General features: G+C 42.0%; 1 protein-coding gene across 2 annotated transcripts; it reads right to left on the reverse strand.

The window, feature by feature from the left end:
- Nucleotides 1-368: 368 nt before the first annotated feature.
- EDRF1 (erythroid differentiation regulatory factor 1) lies at nucleotides 369-22,014 on the reverse strand. Of its 2 annotated transcripts, XM_032115970.1 has the most exons (25): nucleotides 21,873-22,014; nucleotides 20,304-20,512; nucleotides 18,849-18,915; nucleotides 17,581-17,706; nucleotides 16,963-17,087; nucleotides 16,457-16,616; nucleotides 15,128-15,229; nucleotides 14,734-14,855; nucleotides 13,955-14,066; nucleotides 13,125-13,272; nucleotides 12,942-13,050; nucleotides 12,532-12,643; nucleotides 11,329-11,589; nucleotides 10,952-11,023; nucleotides 10,688-10,838; nucleotides 8,678-8,866; nucleotides 7,432-7,632; nucleotides 6,895-7,113; nucleotides 5,570-5,793; nucleotides 5,032-5,190; nucleotides 4,459-4,608; nucleotides 4,074-4,227; nucleotides 3,686-3,801; nucleotides 2,903-3,066; nucleotides 369-1,176 (listed from the first exon to the last, which is right to left on the reverse strand). In XM_032115970.1, exons 1-25 carry the CDS (start codon nucleotides 21,936-21,938, stop codon nucleotides 1,005-1,007), a joined length of 3,690 nt encoding a protein of 1,229 aa, XP_031971861.1. In that variant the 5' UTR covers nucleotides 21,939-22,014; the 3' UTR covers nucleotides 369-1,004. The 2 variants fall into 2 exon arrangements, with proteins under 2 accessions (XP_031971861.1, XP_031971862.1); XM_032115971.1 differs by lacking the exon at nucleotides 15,128-15,229.
- Nucleotides 22,015-23,442: the final 1,428 nt, after the last annotated feature.

Genomic DNA, 23,442 nt, shown 5'->3' on the forward strand with positions numbered 1-23,442 from the left:
TGCTGGAAGATCACAGAATCCCAGGCTGGTTTGGGTTGGAAGGGACTTCAACACTCATCTAGTTCCATATGCATGCATGCAAAACCCATTTCTACCTTTACATGAAGTGGTTTATACTGTTACCATGCAATAATGAGCCATTTATTTGTAGAAGAACATCAGGACTGCAGATGTTATACTCTGGAAAATGTTACCTTCAAATGATACACATTTACAAAAATCAGTCCTCAGGTGCTGAGGTAAAACCCCACTCAGTGTTAGAAAAAAATCTGTAAACTCCAACCTGTCTTTCAAATAGTTTTAATTCTGTTGAGCAGTTTGCTGCTCTGAGGAGGGTTATACCAAGAGGAACAAGGCAGACTGCTGAGTTTATATTTAATAAATAAACTTTTATTTAAAAATATCCTCTCCTTTATTCACAGTTTCAAGTCTGAAAAAGGTAATACTAGTCTTGATCAATTCCAACACAGCTGAAACCATTCACTTTCCAAAACAAAATCCCAGAGATGGCTGATAAATTGCAAGAGTCACATCAAAGCTAGAAAGGCACAGGTTTTTGTGCAGGATCCTCCCTGGGATTAAGAAGTGCATCCACATATTCCACAGAAATCTCCTGGTACAGCTTGGGCTGCCTTTAGCAGGGAAAGTGTTCCAGTGCAGCCCTGCTTACAAAACACATTTCATTAAATACCAAAGCAGAGCAGCTGTGAGGTTACATCTTTATGCAAAACATGGGTATCACTGCAAGAGAAAAATCAGTAATTTCCCTATGGTGAAAAAGTTACATTTTTATCTCCAGAACTCCAAACTGGCATTTCAAACAAAGAAACGCTGGGAGCCAAACAAGGAGAGCTTTGTGGGGATAAAAAAGAATCCCTGTGCTTTCCCAGATTCCAATGGAACAACAGTGGTGAGAACTCACCCTCAATAAACACAAGCATCCCATGGGAACACCCCCAGTGCTCCCAGCAAGGCACTGGTGCTGCAGCTCCGCAGCGCTGCCCTCACTGCATTCCAGGATTGCCTTCGGTACTCCTTGGAGCCAGCTGCTCCAGCAAATTCAGGATGAGCTCTGTGCGCTCCAGCAGGGACAGCCCCTTGTTGGCAGTGGCACGAAGCAGCAGGGAATAAACCTGCTTGTTTGTTTTCAGAACTGCTTCTTCTTCGTTGGTGCCCCTACAAAGAGAGCAGAGAATCCCAACTCTTTACCTGAGCATGGCTCTTCATTCTGCAAATTATCACGAGTATCATTAAATAATATTGATGAGGATCCCTGGCAATCCACCATTCGCTGCACTGCAGTCAGAGCATTCTGCTTATACTGCAGGCAGGAGCACAAAATATAAATAGAATAGAATAGAATATAAAATGTACAAGCAGCAGTCAGGTTAATTGCAAGTGCTTCAGGAATGACTGAGAAAGGTTGAAGCAAATTAAATTCATCACACACTTGGCAGGAATCAGGCAGGTTCATTTATTTCAGAGAACAGGTAGTCAATAAAAAGCCACTGAAATGCAAAGTATTTCTGGGATAAGTTACAAGTATTCCCAGAACAAAGTATTACTTTCAATTACTTTTCCCCTCCGATTTGCACAGCCAAGTTCTGTTCTGCTCATGATTCCACTTTGGGAGGGTAACACTGACTTCATCCATTTTTACTGCCGGGCTGCAAGTTTTGCTATCAAACATTAATTTCCCCACATGTTCTCCTGTTCTCTGCCAAAGTGCACCTGAGACCCTGAAGCAGCATTTGAGCTCCAATTTCCTCCCTTTTTCAGCCCATTATTAAAGCAGGAGGCAGAACTTACCCTCTGCAGAGCAGAAGGGAGGAAATGCACACGGGATGTACAGAAGGCACAAGAAAGGTTAAATGAAAGGTAGTTTCAAGCTTGGCCTCAAAGTTTCAAGAAGTTTATTTAAGACTCCCATTTCACAGCATTCAAACTGTAACAGGTTCCCTGTGTGGAATCTTCAGTGCAAAACCCCAAGGCAATGATGCCAAGGTAAATGTGGGGGTAAAAACCCTTCAAAACAAAAAATGAGTTGCCTGTGTTATGAGACAGCAGAACTAAACCCATTTACTCAGTTAGCTGTGCCATCTGCTTGGTAACATATAAATTACCCTGTATTAATCCTCTGTTTCACATATTCAGATTGCCACCTTGTGGAAGCTCTTTTTCAGGAGGTGAAAGCTCCTAACGTTGCCTGAAAAACAGCTAAAAACACACCCGGGCTGTGTTCTCATGTTTTTTATTTACCAGTCCACCACTATCAGCAGACAACTTCCTGGGTACAATGAACTCATTTCACAGTTTACTTTTAGCTGAACGACTCTTGCATCAGCAGTGCTTCAATCCCCAAAACATTAACCCAACTTCCAAGCCTAAAAATATCCTTTAAAACTAATGGCACATTTTCAGAGCTTCACTTTATGTAACATTGACATCACACACTTGCTGCTGCGGGAGTAAAAGGTATTTTCTGCATCCCAAAAGGAACACCACACACATTCAAATCAAACCAACAGAAGGAGTGGGGTAAGGAATCTGCTGCCACACCAAATCCCAACATCTCTTCCAAGTCAACACAAAAAGAATTCAGGTTTGTCCTGAATCCCAGCAGCAGGACAGAAGACTCCAGGAATTAGTAAATTAGGAATTAGTAAATTCTCTACACCAGTGCACATCTTCCCCATATCCATCCCTCTCTATTTGCAGCATTACTGATGTGCCTGAATTTCTTCTCAAGTGTTCTGCTTGCCAAACTCCACTGACATTTTATCAGCAAGATGGACAGAGAGACCAGCAGCACCCAGCAGCTTCTCCCCCAGGAACTCTGAAGTGCTCTGCCACACACCAATCCCACATCAGTCAGGATAAAGGACACCAAGCTTCAACTTACCCAATCTTTTTTTTGCTTGAAGTTAACAATTTAATGGATTGGAGGAGAAGGAAAGACATCCTGGACTCAAAAATCCCAAGCAGTTTCAAGACTTCCTCTTTGTTAAGGCCTGCAGGGGAATCATTCACTGACATGCTCTCAGCAGGACTTTTATCCTTGCTGATCTACAGGAGAGAAACAACCAAAAACCATTTCACTGAATTCCACCTTTTAAACACAGGGAATGAGCCAGGAAACCCCTCCTGCAGGTGAGCTGACTTTTCCATGTGTTGCCCAAACTGCCAGCAAGGGACACACACACACATCAGCACATACTGCAAGTAACTGGTGATTGAGGCTCCAGGAACATTACTCACACTGGCTACAGATAACCCTCCACATTTTGGTATTTAAATATTAAATGTACCAGAGAGAGAAAGAGAGAGAGAGAAAACTTTTTTTATTATTCACAGATTCTGAAGATCTTATAGAAGACTTTTAAGGGATAATAAGGGCCCTTTTAAGGGACAGCAGAGTTGCACAGGAAAAAGCCCATTCACATAGTAAGGCAGTCCAGGTTAAAATATGTTTTAATCCATTTCTGGATCATGTTCTAAAGGAACCTTTTTTATCCACTTCCAGGCTAGGGGAGAACAGCAATAGATTCTAGCTCTGTCCACACTCTTTAAGCAATTAAATCTGCAGAGAAGTAACCAAGGAATATTTTAACTGCCAAATGACCATTTGTTTGTGAAGGCACAAGCCAGAAGGGAGCAGGTGTCACACCACCTGACATTCCTTTACCTGTTCACTCTCTGCCACAAGATCCTTCCTGATGAGCTGAAATGCACCCCTGGTTTTGGTCATTATATCAAGGGCCCCAGACAGAGTCTTTAACTTCCCAGCACTGCTGTTCTGACCTAAAAAAACCCATAAAAATGAAGGACAAAAGGCTTAGGTTACAGACTAGATTTTTCTAACATTTAAAGATTTCAAGAGAGAGAAAAAAAGCACATACTGCCCTAGTCAGCTGAAAACCAGCAAGATAAAAATGCCCTGTCTCCTCTCTTGAGGAAAATTCCATTCTGAGCAGCAGATTGCTGCTGCTCTCACGTAAATTTAGTTATCTAAAAATGAAACTAAGTAGGTAGTGGTGGTTTGGAAAGCTGTTGTAGGCCGGAGCTACACTTACTGGCCATCTGGAACTCTGCAAAGGCCACTCTCTCCAGCTGCACACGCAGGAACTCACAGGGGGCATCCTTCAGGAGCTGGAAGAGCCGCACTGCTTTGCTGTAGTGGAGATCAGCAAGGACACGATGCTGCTTCCTCAGGTGTTCATCACCAACCTGCACTCAGAGGAGGGCACAGAGTGAATCCCCCACCCTCTGCATGTTCATGAGGAGCCACTGGAAAGGTTTACTTGGAGACTGTTTGTTGTGAGATAGCACTAATTTCTTTGGTTCAATAATTTAAATACACGTAGCCCAGCTACAGGTAGAAGGATAAATATCAAGCTCCACACATACTGAACATGTCAAGGATGGAATTTAGAAAACCAAAGCAGTCTGGAGCAATACCTGGTTCCTGAGGCAGCTGTGGTACATAGAAGCCAGCCTGTGGTGGATGGTGGCAGCCCGGTACTGGCACAGGGGCTGCCGTTCAGACACTGTATCAACATCACAGTACTTCAAGGACTTCATCATGGCTTCACTGACTTCCTTCTCTATCTACAACATAAATACAAATTTAAGGGAAAAAATCCCTGAAGAGGGGCTTTTCACTAGAGCATGTAGTGTAGGACAAAGGGGAAAGAGCCTTAAGCTGAAGGAAGATTTAGAGTAGATATTGAGAAGAAATTGTTCCCTGTGAGGGTGGGGAAGCCCTGGCACAGGGTGCCCAGAGCAGCTGTGGCTGCCCCTGGATCCCTGGCAGTGTCCAAGGCCAAGCTGGGCAGGGCTTGGAACAACATGGGACAGTGTAAGGTGTCCCTGCCCATCTTGTTCCATGGTGGAACAAGATGAGCTTTAAGATCTTTTCCAACCCAAACCATTCCATGATTCTACAGTTCCAATACCCATTTTGCTCCCTGTTCAGTTTTTCAGGACAACAACAATGCATTTTTTTCAGATACAATGAATGCTCTCTGTTACCTGTTCCTGAGCCTTTCTGGATAAGGGAGCATAATCCTGCTGCAAAGTTGCCATCGTGAAATACGTCGTAGACAGCTCCCAGTTCACAGAATCCCAAACAGCTGGATGCACATCCCTCTTACCCAGAGACCTCAGAGCCTTCAGGTAGTAGTCAATAGCCTGCAAAGGACAGAGCCATGCACACACAGTTTGCCTGCATTTGTAACAACTAGAAATTAATTTCCCTTTACTCAAAATATCTCCCTGAGCGTTCTTCAGTATTTCCCATTTGATGATCTCTTTAATCCTGACCATGCAGTTCTTCTCCCTTGTGTGTGGCACTGCATTATGTTCAACACCATCATCTGAATGTCCCAGCAATCAAACCTCAACAACACCAGCAAAGCCTACACAGCAAGGATTAGGATAGTATGGAAGCAGGAGAGCTATCCCAGGTTATTCCACCCAAATTTAAACATATTTACCAAAGTAGTCACAAATACCTCACAGTAAAAGGCATTTTGGGGTATGGGCCCTGCTTAAACCAGTGAGGAGTTACCTTATTGTAATAAAGGGCCTCTTCTGGGGAAAACTCCCTTTTGTAGTCCCCTTCAGCTGCACAGTGGGCCTGGGCACAGATCCTCATCAGCCTCCCCGTGTTGCACAGCAGAAGGGCAGCATTGGTGGCATCATCAATGGACTCAAAATTCTGAATTCCTTCTTCAAAGCAGGAGAAACTTTTCTTCCAGAGCTGCTGCTCAGTCGTGGAGACATTTTTACTCACTAGGGTGAAGCACAAGGCTTAGAGACTCACTCAAATTCCTCAGAGGTACTGAATAAACACTTTTGTCTCTCTAATAAACCATCCTTTAAAATTTAAGGGTGGTAAATGATTCTGAAGATCCAATTCACAGAAAATACTCCTCAGACTTCCATATGGCTGAGGGTTTAATACCTGAAGTGCACTATTACACCTACTATACTTCCCAAAGAATTCCAGTGAATTTGGGAGAGTCTGCCCTGATGCCAAGGCCAGGAGACTCACAGGATACACCAGATTTTGTTTTCACAGTAATGATTCAGGGAATTGGAGTTACTTCTATAAATTTTCCGTATTAAGCAAATAAAATGTGACTTATACAGACAGGTAGAATTCAGTATTTCAAAGCTTTGATTTCAATTAAATAACACCTGCAAAAACCCAGAGAGATTATGACAAATCACAAAATTTAAAGTCCAAGCCAAAATCCTTCAAATATTACTTGGACAAAGGTTACAGTAAACAGCTGATACTTGGGAAACTGGAGCTGTTGACACTGAACTACCAACACCTCACTTGTTCTAGTTTAGAGAACTCTTACTCCTAGACAAGACATTGGGTTTGCTTTCAAAAACAAAACCCTACTGAACACCTCACCCTACAAAGCTTTTCCTCAAAAAAAGCCCACCAAAAATAAACCAGAAGGAATGCTTCCAAGGATTTACTTACCAAAATTTCACAGGCTGACTTTACTGAAGCTATTCTTCTGTTTAAATTAAGCTGCTGCTTGTTCATGCTGGGCTAAACCCAACACATCAAGAATGCAACATGCCCTCCCTTTCACAACAGAGTTTAAAGTTTCCTTGATGGTTTTTTGAGAGCATTCTACACATTTTAAAGGAATTTCTCCAAATTACACATTCCATTACTCAGTTTAAGCTCAATTAACTACAGTGTACAAGCCACAGTGATGTGTTGTAAACAAATAATTACAGTGGACATTAAAAAACGACAATCATTTAAATGTCCTCTTTATAATCAGAAATAGATTTCTCATACAATTAGTGAACTTGATGACTGCTGTAGCTCCATGAAATGGTCAGGAATGGAAAAAGGATACTTGCCCACTCTCTCAGTCTGCACTGCAGCTGCCTGGTTCATGTAGAACACTCCAATCTCATTCCTGATATTACCCATCCTCTTGAGCACCTGGATGTGCTGCTCTGGGTTTTGGCTTTTTAAATTACTGAAGAGTAGGATTTCATAAGCTGCTTCATAGCATTTGCAGCTGACAGAAAGCTGGTATTCCAAGTCTGTGGATAAATCTGTAGCCCAGGCAAACCCTGGAAAACAAAATGCAAAGCCTTCATGTCAAACAGCATTCCTCTAATTAAGTACAAGAGTTATGTCAGTTAGGTTTTATTTATTACTGAGTTACTGCCTTTAGTTGTTTCACAGCTTCAGGCCATGTCATACAATACACTGACAATCCCCTTCTGTATGACAGGCAGGATGAGGTTTCTCTGAAGGAAACAGAAGTGAAGTGCAGTAACCCCTCTGCCACAAGTTCTCCTAGTGCATGGTTTTGAGGAAACCCAATGAGATTATTTCTGTCTGTCATGTATCCAAAGTCTGGCAGTTCTCCTGTGTCAGGATCATACCTTGGCACCTGGATTCTCTGTGAAGGCTGTGTAGTATCTCCTGATCTTCTTTAGTCTGGTAATTATATTCTTCAAGGTAAGCGGCTCTGTTGTTGGCATTCTGAGCCAGCATTAACTGGATATCTCCACAAAGGGTTAGGCACTGACACAGGAACACCAGCACCTCGGGAAGCATGCTGCCACACAGACAGCAGTAGGTATCTGGTGGGAAAAAAAACATGGATGAGGGAGGGGAAAGAAAAGAACTACACATCAAAAGGCTTGACACAGACTGACAAGATAATTGGGTTTTAATGCTACCTGTCTGCATACAGAGAGTAAGTGTGACAACACATGTTCTCCTCAGAAGAAATAACCTATTTTAAAGTCACAGTTGCTCTACACAGCTGATGGTTTAAAGAGTCCCTGTGTTGTCCAAGATGAGCAGTCACTCTGGCAACTACAAATGCTAATCTCAGATTTGACTAAAGGAAAACTGACTTTCTGCAAATTAACTCAAGTGAGATACAGACTGAAAAGCTGAACTTCCAGAATTTGAAGTTGAGTCTCGAGTCTATAAAAGACTGAAAGCTGAAGAGTGCTCTGAGTTACTGAGAGGTCTATGGACGCTTTGTGCTAAGATCAGTGGGTTTGCTTTATAAACCTCCTCCTGCCCTAAGACAGGAGCCTTCCCTTTCCTTAGGGCAGGGAAATAGCAGCACTTTAGCACTAAGCTACTGGCATTTCCCAGTTGTTATTCTCATTATGGCAGTATTAGTCTAAACAGCCTGATTTTACTTCTTCCCTTTTCCTCAGTAATACTTCAAGATGCATTCTATTTTAGAGGAGCATCCGATTCAGCTGATGAACAAGTCTGGTATTTCTCAGAGTCAAGGATATATTTCAATAACATGGGAACCACCAGGGAAAAAGTACCGGCTTGCAGCAGCATCACCTGGAGCACAGAACACTCTCCTGGCCTTGGCATCAGGGCAGACTCTCCCAAATTCAACTGCTCTGAAGCTCCCAATGTGCCCTCAAGTTCCCAATCTGTCAAAATGGGATCGTCTTTCTATCGATCAGTGACAAAAGTTATCCTCACTACAGACTTCTGTCCTGAATACTCAGCTGGACACTTAGTTTAAACACAGGCTTGTCAGACTCGTCACTGCCCACCACTGGGATAAATCAGGCACAGCAGTATCTGATATGGTGACAGGTATCTCCAGGCAGTGGCACAAGTGGCAAATCCATTCAAGGAACTTACCATGGCACTGCAAGGCCAGCTTGATGTATCGCAGTGCTCGCCCGTATTTCTGCAGGACCATAGCAGCATCAGATAGGACATAATAAGCTCTTGATGATTTCAGGATGAGCTGGAGTTTCATTTTATATTGCCATGATCCAGGAATCATTCCTGACTGGCTGGAATGCTTCCCCTTCTGGAAGGAGCCCACTGTAAGAGGAACAGAACCTCGTCAGTGATCTCCCCTTTGTAACAAATGCCTGAGGTCAGACACTACTCCATCAGCACAGGCAGAATGGGAATTGCCTGATTACAGCCCTGCACAAGCAGAGTTCTGCCAGCTTGTCTGCTACTTCATTTATCACCTGCAAAACAGACCCAACACATGGCACTTTTCCATGCACTCCACCTGATAGTAGGATACTGGAATCCAGTGGGACAGTGACAGTGCAGGTGACCTCTCTGACCTCAAACAGCTTGTGAAACACAGGGGCAAGGGCCAACATTACTCCCTTAGGGAGCAGAAGAAAAGAACAAGAAAGCCGCAGGCAGAATTAGTCATGTTCTCCACCACATCCTTAAGATAAATGCTCAGTTTCTGTATGAACAGTCCCAGTGAGAAAGCTTCCATTTGTGGGTTTAGCCTCCAGCACACGAGACCCTGGATAACCTGGTCCTTCCCACAAAGGAAACCAAGGACTTTCTCACACTCATTTCAAGATATCCTCTGCATAAGATTATGAAGCTTTTCTTTGATGCTGCAGTGGTTATGGAGCCCAAAGGAACAGGTCACTGTTCCTGGTTTAAGGCCTGTCCCTACCAAAGGACAGAGTTTTGCCCTGACCATATCTGCACACAGAAATGAGTCTCTTGCTCAAGGCAGACCTACAAGGCTTGAGTTGTAAACCCACTATCTTGTAATAATATACAAGTAGAAAATAAGCAGATACAGTAAATAAATTCTTAAGCACTACATGTTCTATTGGGACAAAAACAAACCTAGAACAGTAACACCCCACCCAGCTAAAGACACACACACTGCATCCATACACCAGTCCGGAGTAGTTCTCCTGAAGTTAGAAATTCCAGAGTTTAGAGCACTTAACCTTTCCATATGTATGTAAATATGTACATGTGGCAGAGAAAATACATAATGCACATCACAGGAAACAAACACGTGGACTGGAAAACAAAAGTGAACAAGTAGCACTGCTGCTACTGCAGGGATGGACAGAAGCACAGATCCAGGAATCTCTGTGAGTGTGAATAACTCCAGACTGAACTGGCTTCTTATTCAGAGATTCAAAGGGAGGAGAAAGGGAAAACTAAAGAATTGCCAAAGTAGGCAAGACAAATTTCTTTCTGAGCTATGCTTACAGGGCTCCTTGCCCTGCAGAGAGCTCTACTACTTTCAGAAGAAAAGTCTTTCCTGGAACTTTTTACATCACTCCAGAGCAAAATAAAATAGAGAGAGACTGTAGTCTGAAACTTCTGGATTTTGAGCATTTAAACAAACAAAACATCTTTTATTCGTCGCTTCCTTTCACAGTTGTAGAGGTACAAGAAAGGAAACAAAATCCTAGTTAACATTTTATACACAATTCAAGCAGCAAGCATAATGGAGGAGCAAAACCTGCCAGAAGGGAGAAATTCTTCCAGAAAACATCCAGGTCACACACACACAAAGAAATTAAGCCTATTTTTAAAACAACCCACAAAACTTAAGGTGCTCCACATACCAAACCTCAGAATACCAAGCCCTTACAGAAGTCATCTGAAAGCCACATCTAAATAGGGTCCAGTAAAATCATGTGTTGACTAATAAGAGATTCTTTGCTATGCAAAATAACTCAAATGAGTGTCTCTTTTCATATTTAAAAAGGAACAGACTGTTCTCCAATTTTCAGGGCACTTTTCCTTAGGCAATGGTGTAATTAGTGATTTAAACACACTGTTTTGACAATCAAAATAAAGTAGCAGCAGTTTGTGCTGGCACTGGAAAGGTCTTATTTGCACAACAATACAACTTACTTTTGTCTAGAAACAAGGCCATCTGTTTTTCCAGAGACTCAGGACCACCACTGGTGGATTCATCCTCATATTTCAACGGGATTGGAGTGCTGGGGTCAGCTGCAGGAAGGTCACCCTCTTTTTTAACACTGCTGTCAACAGACTTCAAACCCTGCAAAAGGAAGAAATCATTTCATTCACCTAGACAGCAATATTTAGCAAACAGAGTAGAAGAAGAATTGGATGGGAGGTGAAGTATCTTCAGGAAGCTGGCAGTGAACTCACCTCCAAGACGTGGTTGAGCACCAGCCTGCAGCGCTCCTCGGTGCCGTGGCAGACAGGGAATGCACAGCTGGGCTGCATTGAGGTACCAGGGAGGGAAGAGAAGAAATGTTCAACACAGAAAATACAAAAATTCCTGGCCAGAAGATGCCAATGAGAGGCAGCATCAAGACAAAGTGGAATATGGTAAGGAAAAATCTACATGAAGCCTGCTCTACCATAAAACACACACCTCAGATTTTGTGAGCAGCTCATGAACAGCTTCTCTGCCCACTTCAGTTAACCTGGAGACAAAAACTACCAGGAATTTCACTACCCAGTTTTGTCCCATGAACTGAATCATCCAAGAAGACCCTTAATAACACCACAGAGTCACTTACACGTATTCGATGCACAGACTTGTATTTTTCTGGTACTGACAACTCCCCAACAGATTTGATTATTGCCACTGCTTTATTGTCATCTGGGGGATCAGAACTGTTGCTGTAAGAACCATTTTCATCACTGTCTGGCATCTCTTCCTCTTCCTCACTGTAACTTTCATCAGAATTTCCATTTATAGGGAAGTCTGCACTGTCTTCTTTTTTAGGTTCATCCAGCTGAAAAAGCTCTGATAACATGTAGTTTGCTGAAGCAATAATCTTTACAGAGAAGAGAAAAAAACGATTCATTCTCAAGTTAAATTTTTTTTTAGAGGCAAGAACAATATAAATTATCTTAGAATAAGGAGTACAGATGACATGCAAAGAGGTGTTTGATAACCTGTAAACACAGCTTGAGCAAGTTCCCTGGAAGGGAAAAGGATCCAAGCTGATCAAGTTTAGAAGAGAATAAAAACCAACTGGTAAAGAACAAGTACTTCCTGTACTAACAGGCTGCAGATCACAGGAGACAACACAAGGATCTTATGCTAGCAAAAAAAAAAAAAAAAAAAAAAAATTGAAGGGATTCCTTTGGGATTTTGAAAACCTTTCACAACTTTAGAAGGAATCTACATTCTTATTAGTTAATGTGTGCCATGTCTCCTCTTGGAATCCATCCTAAATATGATTCAGATTTTTCACATCACATTTTTGGGAATTTTCAGTTGAAAACAGCTTAAAGCTAAATTATTTAGAGACTCTCTAGCCCAACCCACTTATCCAGGCAGGTTGTTCAGAACTGTGTTCAGTTGGGCTTTGAGTATCTGAAAGGATGGAGACTGTAATTTCTCCGTTTAGCCTGTCCCAGTTTTCAGCCATCCTAAGAGTAAAAATGTTCATATATTCACATCTTACACTTTTTATCCACGATCTGCTCCCAGAGGGCTCTCTGGCAACAAGAACAAGAGAGAGAATGTAATTAGAAGTTCCTTTTTAGAGCAGCACAGAAGACTTGTGCAGCAATAAGGGGCAGCAAAAACTACTAATTAAAAAAAAATAGTGTGGGGATTCTTTCAAAAATCAATTTTTTAAGTTTATAAATAAATTGAAATTCTCTCCCCTGGGAGGAAGAAGGAGCACATTATTTATTACCAGGTTTATTATGATTACAGCATTTCTGTTATATGTACACAAAAGTGGAAGAAAACATTGAATTCTTACTTGAGGATGTCTGCCATTGTCCAACAACTTCAGACAATTCAGGAGCAACGTTCTGATTGTGCCATAGTGTTTCTTGTTCTGGTTTTTCTTCAGCATCATATTGCAAGCAACTCTAAAAGAAAGTTGAACAAAATAGTGAAACCCCTGGACAATTTCTTTGTGCTAGAAGAAAAATGTTAAACAATATTCTACAACTGTAGATCTTCCAAACTTTATGATGTGTCTACGAGACTTTGTCAGCAAAAAAGTTTACATTGAGAAATGGTGAAAAGGAAAGTCTGTTTTGATCTAGTGGGACTGAGATTTAGCCAGTTTGTGTATGATTGTCATTTGATCATGAATTTTGGTCTGCGTTCTGAATACAACTGCACCAAGAATTAAGTACTGCAACAAAAATGATAAAAACTCACTTGTACAGCAGAATTGCCACTGGCATTGTAAAAGGGTTTTGGTATTTGTCTTCAGTCTCTTCACAAAGCGTGGTGAGGTCATACAGCTTTACTATATCACTCCCACTTGCTGAAAAAGAAAATCTCTCATTAATCAACATCACATTACTGTCAATCTTTTCAAACTGATCTAAACCTTCTTACCTTTAAACAACCAATAGGTATGTCCTTCTTTGGTGCAATTTGATTTCAGAAAAGATAAGATATTTTGAGCAATATCTTTTATCACTTTGGTAGAAAAATTAGAGTTTTCCAAATTGGGAATATCTTCAGTCTTGATCATTTCATATTTCTGCAAAGAAAAGAAAATTAAAACTCAAGATTAAGAGGGGCTTCTGACACCAAAATTAATGTATCAGTCTATCAACAGCTAAAAGAAACAAAGGCTGCTATTATGATAAATTGAGTTAATTTCTATGATTCACTTTAAGCAAGCACATCTTGACTACACTACTCAATCAAAGCTTTAAGAAGGATCCATTTCTGTCACAAACACGGTAAATGGAGAACAAAGGATGAGGAAAAGAAAGGGGGAGAAGGCACAACATCTATTACTTCAATGAAACCTAGTCAGCCTAGGAAACAACTCCAGGCTACCAGGCAGAACAGAAACACAGACTGTCTACAGTAAAACAGCATAAACAAACATTCAAAAGCTTGCATCTGTCTGGGCAAGGGAACACTGCAGATTTCAAGATGTAAGAAACAGATTTCTGTTGTTGCATTTTTTATTTTTGCCTTCACTCAAACATCAGGGGAAGAAGGAATCTTGCATGCATGAAAAGGAGGGGAAGAAAGAACACACTATTTTTAGATGACTGCTGCAAGCTGTCTAAGATGCTTCTCATTCTGCAACACAGGATTTTTGTCATCTTTTCTCAGAGCAGTGTGAAGGATCTGTTATAACTGAGGCAATTTCAGAAGGTGAAGAATGAATTGTTATTTTAAGGCATAATGCAAAGAGTCAGACTTACCTGAACAATTCCATTGACATGAAAGCACATCACAAGCTCTGGTACATTGCATATTAAGTTGTCCAACCAATAGTCAATTCCTGTTAGCACATTTATTGGCTTGTTGTTATCCCTAAAACAAAATATTTCTAGTGTTAGTTAAATCTTTATCTACCCTTCAGGAAATATTAGGGATGTTTACTAATGGCATTTAGGTTTAAGTCACCTGAGAGTGGATGAACACTAAAACAATTATTTGTGAATTCTTATGAGTTATAGCAAAATAGATGTGCTGCTCTCTCCAATGGAATATGCTCGAATTCCATCAGCAGTTTGGAATTTTTGCCCACATTTAACAGGCTTCAGATGTCACACCATTACCAAGATAATAAGAAGGAATAGCACTTTTAGCTGCAACTAATTATAGCACAAACCTTCTCCCAGACCGTCCAAAATTCACTGCAGAGCAAGGTACTGTTAATTCCTAGATGTGTCTTAAAAAGATGACAAATACACCAAGTGAGCTTCAAGTTTTTGCTCATTCTTTGCCTATGCAAAGGAACAGGAAGACTGGTAATGAAGGGATTAACATTAAATTGGGACTAGAATAGTTCTGTCTTACTGCTCAGTAACGTTTTAAAGTGCTTATGCCCAACAATTGAAATTCAGAATGCCAGGAGAAGAAATATTACTGGCCACTTTTATAAAAATAGCAAAAAATGCAGACAGCTAAACAGGAAGCAGAGTAACAAATCAGTCAAGGCTGGTATAAATAGTATCTTGTGAACTTCCAAGCTCACCTGAGACGCAGGCTCACAGCAGGGTATCTCCCACCTCCAAATATTGGCATATTTGATCCCACCAACATGTGGATATCTTCAAAGGTCCACAAGATATTACGAACAAAGTCATTTTTAAGTCCCTTCATTAAGAGAAAACAGAACTGTTCTGTAAATCAGTGGTATAACACTTGCTCTCCGTGACATTCTGTGGAATTATGAGACAGCAAGAAGCCAAAGCAGCAAACAAAAGCCAGCACGTGACGAACCCGGCTGCGCGTTCACAGGAGCTTAAAATTACAGATGCCACAAAAGCTACTTCTACAGGGGACTGAGGTTTGCCCTTAGTTCCAGTTTAGGCCCAGTTTGGAGGTGTTGGTTTAACCTGGGGGTTCAGCTCTCACATAAAGCATACCTGACTGTTCTCCCCGTCATTGAACAAAGGAGTCAGGTTTTGTTCTTTGGGCGCTGAGGCCACATGCCCCACTAGATATGAGGGTTCAAGAGGCACATTTCCCTGTGGAAAGCACAAGGATAAGGAGTGATTCTGCTGCTGAGGTCAAGTCAGGCCATTAAAAAAGATATGAACAACAAAAACATGTAAGGGAAAAACCTTTACCTCCAACATCTTTTAATAAATATGCATTAAACTACAAAAAGCCCCTAGGTCAGTGACTAGAATGCTTCTTTTTTACAGTTAGTGCCAAAATATTGTACTTTGTAATATTCTCAGAGGCTCTGGGAAGAAACCAGAAAGTATTTATAGGAGCTCCTTATTAACCCAGGGTCAACACCAGATTATCAGTGCCCAGAAGCAAAACCTCTATCCTACTGATTTATTTATAAACTGAAGAAAATGGCACTGTACAAATGCACAGCAGCTTCCTTATGATAAACAGTCTGCTGGATTCAGCACTAGTGCCTCAAGAGGGTGGAAGAGAGGAGTCCTTTTTCTAAAAGCTTTTCAAGCACTGAAGTGTTTCTCCACACAATACATGCAGTTACAATTTTATGGATAATGTAGGTTAGAAACTCCCTAAATTTGGCAGATCAGTTTTAATTCTGTGCAAGCATAACTGTAGCACCATTATTACATTAATGCAAACTGAAGACAACTGATCTTTTAACTCTCCAAAATTTAATCAATTCCTGTTTTATATTACTCACAAAAGCCACAGGAATTAAGTTTTCATAAAAATGTTTAGCCACAATACAAGCCCTGAACGAGAGCCTGATTCTAATCATAGTTTGTTGCATAACTGCTGTAAATATCTCCGCTTTCACTTGTGTAATCCCACAGCAAGTATTTTTAAGTGTTGCTTAACTGTTTTCCTTTTTCAGGAATTTTTCCTCTTCATCTAATAAATTCAGAGCCACCATCTTTTGATGGATTTTAATGGCAGATTTAAAAAGAAAGGCCAGAACCATAAACTTCCAAACATCTTCTGAGTATCAGGATTTTCCTACTTTTAGGTAAAGGCACTGATGACTACTCTTACCAAAGGCTTTGTTTCTCAAAGATGCTGGGATAAATAACAATTTAACATTACAGTGATAGAACAAACATCTGAAATTTGCAGCTCTGACCTACTGGCAAAAGCAGGAACTGCACCTCCTGCCAATTCTCCTCATGCCTTAGCTCAGCCCTTTCAGCAAAGGGAGCTGCAGCAGCACCTTGAGAACCTTTCAACATCTGTGGCTCTGCAAACACTGTGGTGCCACATAAAACATTGTCCACACCAACCTGGTTAGAGGCACCTGGGTCTTCAGATAGCGAGGAAGGCATTTCAAAAGGAGCTGGCCAGGAGGCCCTTCCTGCTTCATCACTCTCACCTGCAACAGGACCCCCCTGGTGCTGCTTGGAAGTGGAAGGAACAGGCTGAGCAGCTCCATCTCCATTAATGCTGACAAGGAAACATTTACAAGTTCAGCTGACAAGATGCAAACAGATCCATTTTTAGAGTTGTTATGCTTGATGCACTCTTGCCAACAAATGATTTGGCTGACATGCAGTTAATTAAGTCATGCTGTTTATTATATTCTTTAGTATTTCAATTTTAAAGTAAAATACTTCAATTTCTGTGAAAACATTTCATGTTATTTCCTGACCTCGTTCCTCAATTCCCTCTGTATATGGAGAAAGCAGAAAATAAGACAGACCATAATGGAATTTTAACATTTACTTCAAGACCAAGAACCAGGCAGAAGTAAATGGTGCAGAATTCAAGTTTCATGCACACAAAAGGTTACCTGTAATACAAAAATTTAGAAAGTATTGCCTTCTGGTACCAATGTTCTTTACTCTTCTTTTTTCTTTGCCACTTCTGATCAATCAGCCTTTGATAAAACTCTTTCAGCCATGTCCAGTCCCCTGTCTAGCCAACAGAAGAAATATGAAATTAATATCAAGAAGCATCTGCAAAGTAAACCACGTGCCTTATAAACTTAGAAATACTCATCCACAACAAGAAACCCAGAAAATAACTTCAGAGCTGAAATCCTGAATTGGTCATTTATTGAAAATACAGCTTTTAGGAAAGTTATGTTCTTACTGAAAATTTGACTTAATTAGAAAAATCAGATATATAAGAGGCTACATAGTAAGAAATACACATTGATAATAAAATCAATCAAATGGTATAGCAATAGTGAAGTAATTACACAAAAGTGAGACACAGAATATTAACCCGACAACACCATAAACACAGGAGATCAGATGTAGTTTGTGGGTAAACTGCTGCAGAACACAGCACCTTTGGTACCCATGCAACTCTCACTAATTTCCAGACATTTTCTTGCTGGCTACTCTATTCCTGAAATGATGCATTTTGACAACGTGTAACACTTATCAAGAACCAAGTGGTTCACCTGAGAGGATCTCATGAAGAGTTCCTGGATATCCAGCTCATCCAACAGGAGTGTCCTTCCAATTCTGTGCACTGCCATGCTCACGTGGGACTTGCTGTAAGGGATCTTCAGGAGTTTTTTAATGTTCTTGCAAAAGAAAAGTGAAAAGAGAGAACATTCAATACAATTATGCTGCACTGAAAGACAGTTCTCAGGAAACTAAGGCCCCATCATGTGTAATGGTGACTTGGGGATACAAACTCCATCACTCCAAACATCCCCCCAGCCTTTGGTCAGTCAGGGTCACTTGTCCTGGGTGTGTCTCTTCTCAGTTTTCCAGGCACTCTCACCCCCTTGCCAGCATGGCTAGATGAGAAGCAGGAAAGGCCTGGGCTCTGTGTAAGCCCTGCTCAGCAACAACAAAAACACCTCTGTGTTATCAACCTGTGCTCAGGACAAACCCAAAACAGTCCCATACCAGCCACTGGGAAGAAAATTAACTCTACCCCAGAGCACATGTGGTCAAATGAAACCTGACAGCACCAGGGATTTTAAGACCATTCCACAAGAAAATGCATTTGGTGAAGGCAGAGAACATGAATGACAGTGATAAAGAGGCCAAACCATCAGTAGAAAGCACACACATGGCTTAAACACATTCTCTGATTGGATCATCATGACCAGGTACCAACAAAAATGACAACAATATGGTTTGGATTTAAAACCTTTATTTTCACAGCAGGAATACCAGTTCTTTGTCAGGGGTCCAGAGCAATCCAGACAGAGACCTAAGTCTGAATACAAATCTGACAAATATTAACACAGTACATGAGTATGTGTTTCCTCTTCTGAGTAGCCTCATTTGAATTCTGCAGCTATTACCAGCACCAAAAGAGCTGACAAGCTGACAGAAATCAAATGAAAGAAGTTGGAGGGGAGCTCTCTTTTAGATAAAAACAGGGAAAAAACCATCTTAAGTGTAACAGTTTACATCAAAATAACCGATTTCAAACACACAAGACAACTACCTTGCAAGACTGATTTGCTGCATTCACTCAACTGCATATTTTAGCTGAAGATTATTTATAGACCTCCAGAGGAAATAAGATTTTCTCTCTACATTTCTTATTCAGTGATCACAACTCCCTTACTTGGTGATCTGTGATTCATTAAGGGATCTTTCCCTGTCCCCAAAGGACACAAAGATGCCAGAAGCCATGACAGTATCTTAAAATAAAAGTTTATGCAGTGCAATAATTTGAATGAGAGAATTTAAGATGTGTCCATACCTCTGAATCAGACACAACATCCACATCATTTCCAACCGAGTCAATGAAGTCATAGGCCATCCCAAAGCTATTTAAAAAAATATTACAAGTTAAGACAGTTCCAGCATGATATTACAGACCCATCTTTTGTATCTACTAAATCTTTGAAAGATTTCATAAAAAAAAAAAACCCCACAGCTAAACATCACCAAGTGTAATGAGACCTAAAATTAACAAAGTAATTTCATCTTCATATTCTGCAAGTTTTTCAAATATATCTTTGACAGTGCCTAGGTCTAATTTCAGGACATTTAAAACACTTAAAGTTTTGCTGAAATAAAAAAAAAAAAAAATCAGAGAAAATGAAGGATTCCTTTTAACACTGAAAATAAGAAGAGTTCTTCAACGAATTTCTCTTTAAGGTATTAAGCATGTTAAAGACTTTAATTTTAGTAGCTGTAATTTCATTTTACCTCTTATTCACATTTTCCAAAACTGCCCTACATGTTGTAACAGACCCATTGTCTCTTCCTCCACCCTCATTAAGGAAATTACAAAGTACTTAAGTTAGAATATTTCAATGTACAGATCATTCTTTAAAACAAATCCAGATACTACTATAATCCAAAACATAAATGATGTGCAAGTTATACTTTGGTTATCAGCTTTTTAATACTGACACTAGAGAAAGAGATTAAACTGCCAGCCTCTATTTGACAAGCACAGTATCTAAAATAAACATGAAAAATTCATAAATCCCTGAAAAACATGTTACTCTGCTCCAAAAAGTACAGCTCCTAAAAGAGATGATAAGGATGTAAACAGACACTTTGCACAAACTGTCAAATTTCACTGACTGGCTGATTTGGTGTGAATTTGCTTGTTCAGCACAGGATTTGAGCCTCCTGTTTATGAACACTCTGAACTCAACTTATTCAACAATTTAGCCAACATCCACACTGAAAGGGAACCCTGTTTTTTGGCTGTGGCCCTAATTTCATCTATAGTGTGTGTGACATAAATATGAAATTCTGACATAAATACGAAGCTTCATTTGCCATTTGCCAGGTCCAGTTTCTAAACATCCAGAAGAGCTATAAATTGGCTTCCAAGGGGAACCACATGTTCCATTTTCACCTGTTATCAAAGGCAGAAGGGCTGGCTGAACCAGTCTGGTTTGATTTGGGCCAACCGCGGAAGAACAAAAAGTCAGTTTGAGTGTCTGAGGCAAGGTGTCAACACACACGTGAACAGAGTAACAATCAACATCATTAATCATTTACAAAGGAGACGAGATCAGAGCACAGAGGCAAAAATTTAAGATGAAAAATAGAGGGGAAAATGGTTAAGACAAAGCAATATGCAGTTGCTAGGGTAAAACCTGTACTTTCTACTTTAAATGACACAGGATCCAAGTTCACAATCAGAATTATTCTTAAAGCCCTGGAAAAAAATATAGGGGCTGCTGTTATTTACCTTGAGAAGGGTTTACTTTTTTTGCTGTTGCCTAGAATGGTTGTCCCTGCTGGTCCCAGCTTGGCACTTTCCCGTAACCAGTTGGCAGGAGGCAGCTTCAGGTCTGTTTTCTCCTGCAGACGAGCAAAGGCTGCTTGTGGAGGGGCTGAGGAGTATTTCACCACAGCACTGCTCTTCACCTCATTGCCTCCGAGGAACAACACCGACCCCTGGTTTCCAGAGAGAAATTAGCCTTCTATTTATAAACTGCTGGCAATTAAAACTATCAGGCTTGCTCTATGGTAGGTTATTTTTAATGGTAAGTGAGCAAAATCCAGTCCTGCATTCCCTTATCTCTTTCCCCAGCACATACAGCTTTTCAGTTATCCCAATTCCAACCTGTGTCAAGCAGAAGCTCCACTTTAGGAATTATCACAGAATCATTTAGGTTGGAAAAGACCTCCAAGATTATCAAGTCCAACCTCTGATTGATCATCACATGGTCACCCAGATCAGAGGACTGAGCAACACATCCAGTCTTTCCTTGAACACCTCCAGGGACAGGGACTCACCACTGTCCTCAACTGATTGTTCCAACGCTTGACAACCATTTCCATGTACGAATCCTTCCCAATGTCAAACCTGACCTTCCCCAGCACACCTTGAGGCCGTTCCCTCTCCTCCTGTCCCTGTTCCCTGGGAGCAGAGCCCGACCCTCCCCGGCTGCCCCCTCCTGTCAGGGACTTGTGCAGAGCCACAAGGTCCCCCCTGAGCCTCCTTTGCTCCAGGCTCAGCCCCTTTCCCAGCTCCCTCAGCCGCTCCTGGGGCTCCAGCCCCTTCCCAGCTCCGTTCCCTGCCCTGGACACGCTCCAGCCCCTTCATGCCTTTCTTGACCTAACAGCCCCAGAACCAGTCCCAGAATTTGAGGCTGGACCTCAGCAGTGCCCGGCACAGGGGACAACCACTGCCCTGGTCCTGTGGCCACACTGTGGCTCATCCAAGCAGGTGACGGTGATCTATCTTCTCGCCCCCCTGGGTACACTGAGGAACGAAAATGAAGTGCCACTAAGGTCAGCTGCCTACACAACACAAAATCACTCAGAAAGGCTAAAATGAACACATGACTCCCACTGAAGTTTGTGAAAGTAGGCGCTTATTAACACCAAGTGTTCACTAACACCAACATTAACACCAACATTAAAACTAAACACGCTTCTGCCTTAACAAATAATAATAAACAAATAAGCCTCGTGTCTGCCTATTTCTTTCCAAACACAGCAAAAGAGGCAGCTATCACCCGTGTGCGAGGAGCTTTGAACGAACACACGTCGAGGGAAAAACAGCTCCACAGGACACCACTTACGTAAATGCCATGCACTTAAGCATAACAACAGCAGCACTACTCGCAATTAACGCTTAATCATAATTAGCATGTTCTCTACCGCACTCCGGCCCTGACAAACTGGAATGAGGATGAAAAACACCGCTTCAATTAAAACACCACTGAGGGCTGCGTCGGTAACCACGGCTCGACCCCCCCCACTCCGCCCCGCTACCTCACCTACCACGGCCCCCCTCAGCGCCGCTCACCTGCTTGGGCTCCTCGGCGTCCCCCCTCAGCGGGGCAGCGGCGCCCGCGCCGCAGGGCTCCTCCATGGTCCGGGAATGGAGCGGGGCTGGAGCCGGGAAGGGGCAGCGGCGCCGCTTCCCGGGGGCGTCCGGCCGGGAACCGCCGCCTCTCGCGAGACTTTTCGAGAAGGCGCGGGAAGGGCGGGCTCTGAGGGCGGCGCCGTGAGGGGCGGGAGGCGGTGGCGGCTCCGTGAGGGGCGAGTGTGGCGCTTCCAGCGGGGTCGCGGAGTTGGTGAGGTTCGAAAAACATATGGAAGGAAGATCGTCGAGGCCAAGCTGTGACCGATTTCCCCCTCGTCAATTACACCAAAGCCCCCTCGTTAATTACACCAAAGCACGGAGTGTCACGTCCAGTCGTTCCGGTAAACACCTCCAGGTATGGGGACTCCACCGCCTTCCTGGGCAGCCCCTTCCAATTCTTGACCACTCTTTCCATGAATAAATTTTCTCTAATATCCAGTCTAGACCTCCCCTAGCACAGCTTGAGGCTGTTCACAGCTGAGCCAGAAGATCCCCCCGAGCCTACTTTTCTCCAGGCTGGTTTGGTTTGCCTGGATCACTGGGACCTTGGTGAAACAAGCAAAAACTTGATGGGGTATATGTCAGCATGGGAGAGGATTGAAAATTGCAGTGTCCTGCCCTCTGCTTGTACTCTGAGTTCGACAAGAGCTAAGCTGTGATGGCCTCAGCAATCAAGTAATGCCTAAATAGTGCCCATGGGACTTTTAGTATCTATTCTTTTCCTTGTAGATGATATTCCTCAATCTCTAAACCACAAGAAGCAGTACAGTTCATGACTGGTCAGAGAGTACAAATGCTGACTGCCTCTTAAATTACATCTATATCTATCTATAGCCACATATATCTTTTTATATATATACACACACACACACATACACATACATATAGATCATGGAATCACAGAATGGTTTGGGCTGGAAGGGACCTTGAAGATCATCCAGTGCCATCCCCTGCCACAGGCAGGGACACCTTCCACTGTCCCAGGGTGCTCCAAGCCCTGTCCAACCTGGCCTTGGGCACTTCCAGGGATCCAGGGGCAGCCACAGCTGCTCTGGGCACCCTGTGCCCAGGTCTCAGCACCCTCACAGGGAACAGTTTCTTCCTAATACCTAATCTATACCTATTCTCTGTCAGTTTGAAGCCAAAAAGGACACAAGTGTCATCTTCTTTACAGTCTGTCAAGGCCAAGGAGGCAAAGTTTTGGTTTGTGCTAAACTGGCCAAGTGTGCTGACAGTTACGGAGTTGGGATGTTTCCAAGTCAGCGCTCAAACTCAAAAGCAAAGAAACCCATTAAGACGCAGTTAGGTCTTCTGTAAATACTGGTTGTGTGTTCAATTAAGATGTGTGTATGTGTAAAACCATTTTCAAAAGAGAAGGAAGTTGCATCTTAAAAATTCTGTCCCTAACGTCCTTGGGGTTTTCCTCAAAAACAACTCTCTGCGTGCATTCCTATTCAGGCTGTAAAGTGTCACTGAAGTGATTGTGCAGAACTGATTTGTTTTTAACATT

Source organism: Corvus moneduloides, chromosome 8 (assembly GCF_009650955.1).
Source record: "Corvus moneduloides isolate bCorMon1 chromosome 8, bCorMon1.pri, whole genome shotgun sequence".
Classification (NCBI taxonomy): domain Eukaryota; kingdom Metazoa; phylum Chordata; class Aves; order Passeriformes; family Corvidae; genus Corvus; species Corvus moneduloides.